The sequence below is a fragment of the Geotrypetes seraphini genome, chromosome 9, assembly GCF_902459505.1.
Source record: "Geotrypetes seraphini chromosome 9, aGeoSer1.1, whole genome shotgun sequence".
NCBI lineage: Eukaryota > Metazoa > Chordata > Amphibia > Gymnophiona > Dermophiidae > Geotrypetes > Geotrypetes seraphini.
The window spans coordinates 189,443,491-189,455,756 of NC_047092.1; the positions used below are offsets into that span (position 1 = coordinate 189,443,491).

General features: G+C 49.8%; 1 protein-coding gene across 8 annotated transcripts in view; it reads left to right on the top strand.

Moving 5' to 3' along the window:
• Positions 1 to 12,266, top strand: part of EIF4G1 (eukaryotic translation initiation factor 4 gamma 1) — a 292,071-nt gene that overhangs the window by 234,793 nt on the left and 45,012 nt on the right. For all 8 annotated transcript variants that reach the window (XM_033959150.1, XM_033959151.1, XM_033959152.1 and 5 more), the window contains 4 exons: positions 8,260 to 8,341; positions 8,432 to 8,530; positions 10,954 to 11,088; positions 11,180 to 11,261. In XM_033959150.1, coding sequence (XP_033815041.1) covers positions 8,260 to 8,341; positions 8,432 to 8,530; positions 10,954 to 11,088; positions 11,180 to 11,261 — 398 coding nt within the window. The remainder of the gene's footprint in view (positions 1 to 8,259; positions 8,342 to 8,431; positions 8,531 to 10,953; positions 11,089 to 11,179; positions 11,262 to 12,266) is intronic.

Consider the following 12,266-nt stretch of genomic DNA (forward strand, 5'->3'; position numbering starts at 1 on the left):
CAAATGACAAAGATGGTTTGTATAGGCTGGAGTGAGCTTGGACGGCAGCTCCAGTAGCTGGAATCTAAGGGCAGTACTGGGTTGACTTCTATGGTCTATGCCTCGAAATATCAAATTAAATATATATCATGACTTCACAGAACATAACGGCAGAGAAACAAACAAACGAAGGAGACTGGTTGGTGTTCTATCTCCTTTATTAGATAATATAATAATAAAGGAGATCGAGTACCAACCAGTCACCTTCTTTGTTTGTTTCTTTGCCTTCCACGATTCGGGAAGGAGGGCTCTCCTATTTTCACATAACATAACAACATACTAAGATAGACTGAAGGTTCATCAAGCCCAGTATCCTGTTTCCAATAGTGGCCAATCCAAGTCGCAAGTACCTGACAAGATCCCAAAGAGAAAAACAGATTTTCTTTAGCACTCTCCAGACCAGTAGAGGTTAACTTTACGAATGGGTATATATCTAATCATGACCAGCAGGTGGAGACTGAAAACAAAACTTTGGGACAGTATATCCTAGCCCCTCCTCTCTATTTCCCTCAGTCTTCTTTCAGTCTCCAGCAGGTGTTGATGTGATCTGTACCCATCTCTCTTGGTAGGGCTGTTGGAATTTGTTTAGGGGGTTTATTGTCCCTGTTTTTAGCCGGACGGAGCTTGGGCGGACTCTGTTTGGGGGTTCGTCCGACCTCGGGGGTGTCAAACCCGGCGGGTCACGAGCGGGGTCCCTCCCCCCACTTCCTCCACCTCCCCACATTTTTTTAGAGGAGCCTCAGCAGTATCCCTTGCCCCCTAAATCAAGCAAGGCATATTGCTTCGAGAGCCTGTGGAGTCTGTTCTGTAAAAAAAAAATAAAAAAAAAAAATCCTGAGGTAGTGCTGGTCTGGAGGGTTGTTTCCCTTTAAGAAAACTGTATTTTACTGTATTTTTTCATGTAACCCAGCACTTTTTTATAGCTAGGTCGCGTATGGAGCAATTGTGCCCTTCTCCGGGGGAGTAGGCCACAATTTTAGTCCAGCCGCGAGGCACTCGCAGCCGGCCTGAACTCGGCGGTTTGGGTCGGTGAGGTGGTGGAGCTCCGTCGGCAGCGGCTGCAGGCGCCCAGAGCTCCCCGCCGATGGTGCCTCGCGAGTCGGCTTGGAGCAGTGGGGAAGCCCGGTCTTCCACAACCGCCCACGGAGGGATTCCCCGAAGGATTCCCTCTCAGCTGATTTTTTGACAGCTGATGCCGGCTTGCCTGCTTTAGCGGCTGAGACTATTCAGGTTTCTCAGCCGCTTCAGGCTATGGAGGGAGCTTTTTTGGCGGGAAAACCGCCATCTTCTCTGTCTGGCCCCTCCATTTTGTCTTCCACCTCAGGTGACCTTCCCCCTGTTTTGACTATGCAGGGGCAAGGTTCTGCTGGGTCCCCTGCTGTGGCAGGGAGTCCCTTGGGACCCTCGGGGGGTTTTTCTCCTGAATTTTTCTTTTCTTTATGCAGAGCCTATTTTCAGGCGGCTGGGGGTCCCGGTTGCGCCCAGGGGGTTTCGGGGGGTGGGTTTTCCTCCGCGCTCCCTGCGGCTTTGCCTCTTTCGTCTGGCGTGACGTCCCCTCCGCCGCCTCCCTTGTCCAAGCGTCCGCGGGTGTCGTGGGACGAGAATTTGTGGTCGGAGGAACGGGTCGGTCTGGAGGAGGACCTGGACCCTTCTGAGGAGTTCCAGGACTCTCTGGAGGGGACGGAAGCTGGCGGCGGGTTGTCGGATTTCCCGTTCTCCAGTGCCGAGGTGTCCGTGGTGCGCCTTTTTCAGAAAGATGAGCTGCCTGACCTTATTCAACAGGTTTCTACGGTTTTGCGTTTTGAGGACGCGCCGCCGGAGACTCCGCGTGTGGGGGACCCCCTGTTACGGGGGATCCGTTCCGTTTCCCGTTCTTTTCCTATGCATCAGGATATTCGGGATATTATTCTGGAGCAGTGGAAAACGCCGGAGGCGCCGTTTCGGCTGGTGCGCAGCATGGCTCGCCTGTATCCCATTCCTGAAGGGGATCGGGCTACGTTAGCTTCGCCAGTCGTGGATGCGGTGGTCTCGGCAATTTCCAAGCGGCATACCGTGCCTGTTGAGGGCGGTTCTGCCTTGCGGGACCCTGAGGAGCGCAAATTGGAGAGCATCCTTAAGCAAAATTTTCAGGTCTCTGCCTTTGGGGTCCAGGCGGCTATTTGTGGGGGACTGGTCGCTCGCGCCGTGTTTCGGTGGGCGGAGCGGGTCTTGGATCGAGAGTCTGACGACTGGTCTCTGGTGGATCAGGAGGTTGCGAAGATTGAGATGGCGGCCTCATTCCTCTCAGATGCTCTATATGACTTGGTGCGGATATCGGCTAAGTCTATGGCTTTTGGCGTGGCCGCAAGGCATGTGTTGTGGCTGCGCGCTTGGGCGGCGGATGCTGCGTCCAAAGCTAAGCTTACTAAATTTCCCTTTCGGGGGTCGTTTTTGTTTGGAGAGGACTTGGATAAGTTGATTCAGACTCTGTCGGACTCGAAAGTTCCCCGTCTGCCGGAGGACCGTGCCCGCCCGGCGTCTCGGGGGGGTGCGGCCCGGGGGCGTTTGTGGGATTTTCGCAAGTATCGCCCTGGGCGTGGGGCTGCTTCTTTCCAGTCTCCGGGATTTTCCCGGGGTCGGTTCTTCCAGCGCATGCAGCCCTTTCGGGGGGCCCATCGGGGGGCAGGGAATCCCTCCGCCGGTTCCCCCGCTTCCCGTCCTGCACAATGACGCCTTGCCGGCGCCCCCTTTGGTTCCGGTGGGGGCTCGGCTGCGCGAATTTTTCCCCAAATGGGCCGAGATCACGTCCGATCAGTGGGTCCTGGAGGTGGTGCGGGACGGTTATGCCCTGGAGTTCGCCCGCTCTCTGCCGGATTTTTTCCTCGCTTCTCAGTGTCAGACTCCGGGGAAGACGCAGGCTTTTCGCCAGACCCTTCAGCGCTTGCTAGATCTCAGGGCAGTTGTTCCGGTGCCCCCTCCGGAGTGGGGCACGGGCAGGTACTCCATTTACTTTGTGGTGCCCAAAAAGGAGGGGACTTTTCGGCCCATCCTCGATTTAAAAGGGGTCAACAGGGCTCTCAAGATTCCCTCTTTCCGTATGGAAACTCTGCGGTCGGTCATTCTGGCGGTTCAGCCGGGGGAGTTTCTCACTTCTCTCGATCTGACGGAGGCCTACTTGCATGTTCCCATTCGGGCCTCTCATCAGCGTTTCCTGCGCTTTGCGATCTTGGGTCGGCACTTTCAGTTCTGTGCGCTTCCCTTTGGGCTGGCCACGGCTCCTCGGACGTTCACCAAGGTGATGGTGGTCGTCGCGGCAGCCTTGCGGTCGGAGGGTATCCTGGTACACCCCTACCTGGACGACTGGTTAATTCGGGCAAAGTCGTTGCAGGAAAGCTCCCGGGTTACTGCTCGGGTGGTGGAGTTTCTCCGGTCGCTGGGCTGGGTGGTCAACCTTTCCAAGAGTCGGTTGGTCCCGGCTCAGCGTCTGGAGTACCTAGGGGTGCTGTTCGACACCTCCTTGGGGAAGGTCTTCCTCCCAGAGGGCCGGGTGAGCAAATTGCAATCTCAGATTCGCCTGCTTTTGGCGTCCCGGTGTCCTCGGGCGCGAGATTTCCTCCAGGTCTTGGGGTCGATGGCGGCGTCCCTGGACGTGGTGAGGTGGGCGCGGGCCCACATGCGTCCTCTCCAGTATGCTCTGCTCCGGAGGTGGTCTCCCCAGAGGCACGGGATGGATGTTCCGGTTCCCCTGCGAGGCTTGGCGCGCTGCAGTCTGTGTTGGTGGCTCCAGACCCCTCACCTAGTTCAGGGGGTGGGTCTGGATCTCCCGCAGTGGACGGTGCTCCTGACGGATGCGAGTCTCCTGGGTTGGGGGGCTCAGTGTTTGGGTCACTCAGCTCAGGGCACCTGGTCCGCGGAGGAGGCCGCCTGGTCGATCAACGTGTTGGAGACCAGAGCGGTCCGTCTGGCGCTGTTGGCTTTCCACTCCCTGTTGCTGGGCAAGTCGGTCAGAGTGCTGTCGGACAATGCCACGGTGGTGGCTTATGTCAATCGTCAGGGGGGCACCAAGAGCACTCAGGTGGCGCAGGAGGCGGCTCTGCTCATGGTTTGGGCGGAATCCCATCTGCTGGACCTCTCGGCCTCTCATATAGCCGGGGTAGAACATGTTCAGGCAGACTTCCTCAGTCGTCACTTCCTAGATCCAGGAGAGTGGTGTCTCGGCGCCGAGGCGTTTCAGTTGATAGTGCAGGCTTGGGGGCAGCCCCTGATGGACCTGATGGCCACGGGTGGCAACGCCAAAGTGCCCCGCTTCTTCAGTCGTCGCAGGGACGGTCTGGCCGAGGGTCTGGATGCTCTGGTCCAGCAGTGGCCAATGGAGGGGCTGTTGTATGTGTTCCCTCCTTGGCCGCTGGTGGGCAGGGTGCTTCTTCGCATTGTTCACCATCCGGGTTTGGTGGTGCTGGTGGCGGCGCTGGATTGGCCTCGCCGTCCGTGGTATGCGGATCTGGTGAGGCACCTGGTAGCGGATCCTCTTCCTCTGCCTCTCTCGGACGACCTTCTGATGCAGGGTCCCATTCCCATGTTCGACCCGTCTCCCTTCTGTCTTACGGCGTGGCTCTTGAAAGGGGTCGCCTTAGCAAGAAGGGATATTCAGACAAGGTGATCTCTACACTGTTGGGGTCCCGGAGGCTTTCTACCTCTCGGGCTTATGTGCGGGTTTGGCGTCTCTTTGAGGAATGGTGTCGGGCGCGGGGAGTGACCTCTTTTCGCGCTTCTCTGCCTAACATTCTGGAGTTCTTGCAGGATGGCCTGGATAGAGGCCTGGCTTGGTCTTCTCTCCGGGTTCATCTTGCGGCCCTGTCGGCTTTTCGAGGGTTGGTGTCAGGTCAGCGTTTATCGGCTCTTCCTGATGTGATTCGTTTTTTGCGGGCGGCCAAGTTGCTTAGGCCTCCCCAACGGCCCTCGGTTCCCTCTTGGGATCTTAATCTGGTTCTCTCTGTTTTGGTGCGTCCGCCTTTCGAGCCCTTGGACGACTGTTCTTTGAAGGACCTTACTTTGAAGGCGGTCTTTTTGGTGGCCATTACTTCTGCTAGGCGTGTTTCTGAGCTGCAGGCTTTCTCTTGTAGGGCTCCCTTCTTGGAGTTTTCTAGGGAGCGGGTCGTCTTGCGGCCTGTTCCTTCCTTTCTGCCGAAGGTTGTTTCTCCTTTTCATGTCAATCAATCGGTGGTTCTCCCGGTCTTGGGTGGTCGGGAGGGCTCTTCTGAGCAACGGCAGCTGCGCAAGTTGGATGTCGGTCGGGTCCTTCGCTCTTATGTGCAGCGGACCCAGGAATTCCGGAAGTCCGATCATCTCTTTGTCCTCCTGGCGGGTCCTCGTCGGGGAGCTGGCGCTTCTAAGGCTACTATTGCGCGCTGGATCAAGGAGACGATTGCTTCCGCTTATCTTCTGAAACAGCAGCCTGTTCCGGAGTTTCTCAAGGCTCATTCCACTCGGGGTCAGGCGGCTTCTTGGGCTGAGTCGTCGCTCGTGCCTCCAGTGGATATTTGTAAGGCTGCGGTTTGGTCCTCCTTGCATTCCTTTGTTCGTCATTATCGGGTTGATGTGCAGGCGCGTCGGGACGCGGTGTTCGGTGAGCGTGTACTGGTATCGGCCCTTCGGGGGTCCCGCCCGTGAGAGGGACTGCTTTGGTACGTCCCATTCGTAAAGTTAACCTCTACTGGTCTGGAGAGTGCTAAAGAAGGAGAAATTAGGTTCTTACCTGCTAATTTACTTTCTTTTAGCTTCTCCAGACCAGTAGAGGTCCCCACCCTGTCTGTTGTTGTTGTTGTTGGGGCTGTTGCGCGGGCAGTTTTTGGTTTTTGCTGCGGGTTCTAGTATTTTTCTAGGGCCGGGGAGAAGTGAAGAACAGCGGCTGTGGCTCGGCTGGCTTAGCTGGCGAGCTGTGGGGACATTCTTCCTTCGGGAATTTCTCCTCTGCATTTTCCAACAGCATTTTGGTTATGTTATTTGTTACTCCTTTCGGAGTATTGTTTTTTCTCTCTGTTGTTTTCCAGTTCTTGGTTCTGCTTGGCTATTCGGCAGACTGAGGGAAATAGAGAGGAGGGGCTAGGATATACTGTCCCAAAGTTTTGTTTTCAGTCTCCACCTGCTGGTCATGATTAGATATATACCCATTCGTAAAGTTAACCTCTACTGGTCTGGAGAAGCTAAAAGAAAGTAAATTAGCAGGTAAGAACCTAATTTCTCCTTATGCTTCTTATCCTAGGAATAAGCAGTGGATTTCCCCAAGCCATCTCAATAATGGCCTATATACGTTTCTTTTAGGAAATTATCCAAGCCTTTTTTACGCCCTGCTAAGCTAACTGATTTCACCACATTCTCCAGCAACAAATTCCAAAGTTTAATTACACATTATATGGCTTTTAAACTTTTGCAACTATGGAATGAACTCCCCTTATCTCTGAGGAGCCCCAGTCCTTTCCAATCTTTTCGTAAATTTCTAAAATCGTTTTTATTTGCTAAACATTTTGATGACCCGGTATATAAAGTTAAGCTTCATTGCATGCCTCCTAGTATTTTTGGAAAGAGTGAATAAACTAAACTAAATCTTCAGCTTATATGCCGCATCTTCTCTATAGAGATAGAGCTCGGCACAGTTTACAGGAGTTTTAAAGAAAGGAAAATATAATAAGAATTAGTGATTATATAGAAAGCAGCAGAATTTACATTTTTGAAAATAGCCACGCATTTCACAACTATCCATTCCACAGTATTTTATAGACCTCTCTCATATCACCCCTGAGCTTTCTGTTCTCCAAGCTGAACAGCCTTTCTCATTTTTGACGCCTTTTATAATGCCTGTAACTATTAGGCAGACTGAATGGGACTGTTCAGATCTTCATCTGCTGTCATGTTTCAAGAACTATACACATAAGATAAGTGCTTCTTCGATAATATAATCTTTCAAGTCATGCACATATAAAAGTATGTTAAGGTGGAAGTTTTGCAATGATTGGGTGGTGAGGATTTTGGGGGACTTTCTGTCCCCTTTTTCCTCCATATCTCTGAGCAAGACCAGGATAGAACCTTATGCAATAGACTAAGTCGGAGTAATTGCTCCCTGAATTCATATCCATCTTATATTTTTTGAGATACTCCAGGTCAGGTTATTTCTTGGTTAACTTCATTGATAAATTCTTTTCTAGATTCTGGCTATTTTTCTACTTCGATGGGTCATATAGTTGTTACCCCTTTATTGAAAAGTCCATTCTTAGATCTGTTCCGACAAACTATTGCCCAATCGCTAATATACATTTATTAACCAAATTAATTGAGTCCATAATCTGTAAACAATTATCAAGTTATATAGTCAAGTTTTCCATACTATCTCCATTTCAACATGGTTTTCGCTCCAACTACAGTACAGACACTTTATTGTTATCCTTGATCTCTAAAATTCAAAGTTTACTTTCACAGAATTGTTTTGCAGTTTTATTGCAATTTGATCCTTAGCAACCTTTGATGTTGTGAACTATGATATTCTTGTTCAACTATTTTCTGATTTACATTTGGAGGATAACATTCTCAATTGGTTCAAAGGATTTCTGTCATTGCGATCATACATGGTAAATTTCAATGGTACATCTACCGTGTGGTCTTCAGACTGTGGGATCCCTCAAGGTTCAGATAGCGAGGTGTTTAACAGAAGTGGGGGCTTTTTAGTTCTTCGTGTTTCCACAAGATAACGAGGCTACTAGGAAAATGTACCTCCCTTGAAAGATGGTTAATGTTACTCTGAAGAATATGAATTGTTCTTCATGTATCAAGGTGGGCACAAGTTAGAAGAAATTTCCGGCAGTGAAAAAACAATGATTTTTATTAGGTCAAATGTTTGGTTGGTCTATTAGATAGTTATCTGCCTTGAGCCTTCACAATTGAGATTTTTCTTGAATGTCCTACGGGGTTTTTTATGCTAAAATGTATATAAACTTTATATTTAGGACTTTAAGGATTTCAGGTGTGGATATCCTTTCATTTACCCATCTTCCTATGGTTGTGGATTTTTGACCTCTTTAATTGTGGACTATAAGTTGCTAAATTTCCTTGTATTTTCTGATTTTGACTTTGGAAGTTGGTTGAGCTTTTTTCTGATCAAGGTAAATTTTGATGAATAATTTTCAAAATCTGTGTAAAAAGTGGGGTTTTCCCAGCAGTAACCTTTTTTTTTTACCTGCTGTTTTATAGGGAGCTCTCAAAACCGCTGCTGCCCCTGGGTAAGGCCAGCCTCCTGTTGCTAGAGATCCTTGGCCTTTTGTGTAAAGGAATGGTAAGTGAGGTCTTACAGGGCAAGGCTGAATTCTGGAATATGTGTACAGTTTTATCTCATGCCAGCACTAATGCAAATGTTTCCATATAGAGCCATAAAAAAGCAGGATCTCTCTGGAAGGAAGCAGGACTGAGCTGGAAGGAATTCCTGCCTGAAGACCAAGATGTAAATAAATTCATCACAGAAAAGGTAACACCTGATCTTAAAGCCTCCCTGGTCCTCTGTTGTTAACTACTCTTTCTGTCCCATTAAAATAAGGTTTCAGACCATAGAAACAGCTGTATATGTGAACTGCCCACTTATGGTCCACGGCTCTTCCTTTTCCTGTCCGATATTCAAGCCATCTAGAGCAGGGGTGTCAAAATCCCTCCTTGAGGGCCGCAATCCATTCGGGTTTTCAGGATTTCCCCAATGAATATGCATGACAACTATTTTCATGCACTGCTTTCATTGTATGCTAATAGATCTCATGCATATTCATTGGGGAAATCCTGAAAATCCGACTGGAATGCGGCCCTTGAGGAGGGACTTTGACACCCCTGATCTAGAGTGTGCTAAATATGTTCTATTCTGGGTGTTTTAAAAAAAAAAAAATGTCAGTACTTCAATAGCTGTGGCAATGGAAATACAGTACAGTCTTGTTTATTCAGCATAAACGGGACTAACCTGCTGTTGTTTAAGAGAAAAATCGTATAATTTGAAAAATAACCCCGTATAAATTCATGGGAAACATATTTTATGCATAAAGAACATGCATAGGGTATCTGTCTTTAAAATATTGTTTAACACTATCAGCAAAATGGGGAAAAAATTTGCAGAGAAGCAAGGAGATAAAAAAACTGTTCCCTTGCTGCAGAAGTGGAGACCCAGGTCTAAACATTGCTGAACATATTGGAAAAGCATGGTCTTGAGTCAAAAATATGACTTTATTGCAGTATGTGAAGCCGGAAAACAGGAAGAGAAGATGGGTGATGTGATGATATCATTGTGTGTGTGGGGGGGGGGAGGGGCTATTGGATTAGCGATAATTAGAGATAATCAAGATTATACTGTACACTTAGTTTAAAACCCATGCCAGGAGTTTTTGCTCTGGTAGACGATCCCCGGATGTAGTGTGTGCTGCTAAGTTAGAGCCAGTTCTCCTATTCCCAGCTTATTGTGGAGAGTGATGCAGGCTGAAGGATTCTCATCAGGAATGCTAGGGGACAGTTGGCATCTGTATTCCACTTTTATCATGAAAACCATGGTTCAAGGTAGATTACAACCAAATTTTTCATCATAAAAGTTCATATTAAATAATAAAATGCTAGCCGCGCATGCGCACTTGCCTCGCGTGTTCCCTGATCCCTTTTCTGTCGGGATGTGGCAAGACAAGTGCGCATGCGCGCTTATTACGTCACTGACGGAAAGCAGCGAATGCAGGAAGCGGAGTGGCCAGGTAAACAAAAAAAAAAAAAAAACAACCGAGCGAGCCGGGCCGCTGAGAAAGCACGGGAGACCTGGCCTGGGCTGCGGACGGGTAAGGAGCTGGGGCAGTGAGCCTTCCCTGCGGCTGAAATGGAGCCTGGCCACCCTCCGCGACAGACCCCAGGAGTCCGAGTCCTTTTCCGTTCACCCCCGTTCCCGTGGACCCGACTACCTTGGCGATTCAAGCAGCGTGTGCACCAGTCTTCACATGCTGCTTCGGGCCCTTCTACTTCCCTGATTTGCTCTGCCACTTCTCTGATGATGTCATCAGGGACGTGCCAGAGTAAATCAGGGCAGTAGAAGGACCCGAAGCAGCGTGTGAAGACTGCTGCACACGCTGCTTGAATCGCCGGGTAGGTAGTCAGGTCCGTGGGAAGGGGGGGCGCAAGGACTCTGGGGAGAATGGCAGACACCGGCCCTGTACTAACTCCCGTGGACAGGGGGAGCAGGAAGGGGTGCTGATGGACAGGGGGGGAAATGAAGGGAGGCCTACAGCTGGACAGAGGGAGCAGGAAGAGGTGATGATGGACGGGGGGAAAGGAATGGAGGCCTATTGTTGGACAGAGGGAGTAGGAAGAGGTGCTGATGGACACGGGGGGGGGGAATGAAGGGAGGCCTACTGCTGGACATGGGGAGCAAGAAGAGTTGCTGATGGACAGGGGGGGAAATGAAGGGAGGCTTACTGCTGGACAGGGGGAGCAGGAAGAGGTGCTGATGGACAGGGGAGGTAAAACAAAGGGAGAAGGGCTGCTGCTGGATAAGGGGAGCAGTGAAGGGGTGGTGGTGGACATAGGGGAGGTAAAAATAAGGGAGAATGGACAGGAAAAAGCGGCTAAAGAGACAGAGAGAGAAAGAAATAAACACAGAGACACATATATTCTAGCACCCGTTAATGTAACGGGCTATAAAGCTAGTATAGTTAATAATCACATAAGGAAAATGCATATCATGTTATAGAGGAATATATAACGCAGAACATCATACTGCATAAGACTAAAATTTGAGAGACACAAGCAAATTCCAGTAGTCGTTGTACTCTCTGTAGGTAGAGGTTGATTGAACCTTTGGGGGACCCTGTTAGAGGTAATAACTTTCTGAGAAAGGATAAGACTCTTCTCTCCATGCTTGCTGTTGTGCCCTGATAGAAACTGGAGTATACCCTGGGGGAGGAGTGCGAGTCTCCAGGCCGGAAAGAGCTAACCTCTGAAGATCTTTACAAGCAGATGGAGAAACTTGTGAAAGAGAACCCAGACAATCAACGAATATTTGATTGGATTGAGGTGGGTCCTGCAGTCTCAACTCTTGACTGTAAACATTTTCTTTACCGTTTAATAGACATTCTATGTAACTAAGTCTTTCTCCCACCTGCAGGCCAATCTCAGTGAGCATCAGATCTTGTCCTTTGCTTTCACTCGTGCTTTGATGACCTCTGTATGTCAGTCTGCAATAATCTGTGAGTACGAGATCATGGAGGCGATTAAATCCTGGGAATAGAGGGAAAGGGGGGCACTATCAGAGGTAGGACTTTGCATCTAACCCAGTCCCCCCTCCTCCCCCCAACACACATTTAGAACTTTTCCCCTTCTGATCCCCCTCTAAGCTTTGTGGAGTTTCCTCTCTTTCTCCCAACACCATCCTGTGTCCCTTCCCCTCCCACCCCCCCCCACCCCCCCCACCCCTGCATCCTGACTGGAAGGGGATTATTTGGCTTGCTTTCTTTTCTGCTACTGTCACCTTGGATTAAAAGGCTATCTGAGGCTTTTTTTTTCCCTCCTTTCAATAGACTCCATCAGCTGGGGAAGAGACTGATGAGGTTCTTCCCTCCCCCCCAAAAAAAGGTTTTTCTGTATCGCTTGATAGACCGGTATAGTTCCTTATGGATGGCTATTATACCTCACTACTACCAGTAGGTGGAGACAGATCAAAACTTGTATATCAGTACAGCTTCCCCTCTACTAATCCAGTCTTCCTCAGTCTCCGGTAGCAGAGTGGTAGGCTAATTTCATCTCCCCTCTTAGTTGGATTTTTGTGTTTGGACTCCTGGTTCCCCTTTTTTGTGCCGGATAGAGCTTGGGCGGGTCCTGTTTGGGGGTCCGTCCGACCTCGGGGGGTGTTAAACCCAGTAGGTCTCTTGCTGGGTCCTTTCTCCACCTCCCCTCATTTTTGTAGAGGTGCCTCAGCTGGCAGTCTGGCCCACTGGTTGGTCAGCCCTTCAGCTTTGAGAGCCGTGCAGTCGGTTCTGTAAAAAAAAAAACAAAAAAAACACCCCCCCCCCCCAAAAAAAAAAAAATCCTGAAGTGTGCCTGTCTAAAGGACTAATTTTCCTTTATAACTGTCTTTATCCCAGGACAAGCAGGAAGGTATTCTCACTAATGGGTGATGTGATCCAACGGAGCCAGGCCCAATGCGGACGCCTCACAAGCAGTGTTGCTTGAAGAAACTTGAAGTTTTGAGTCGC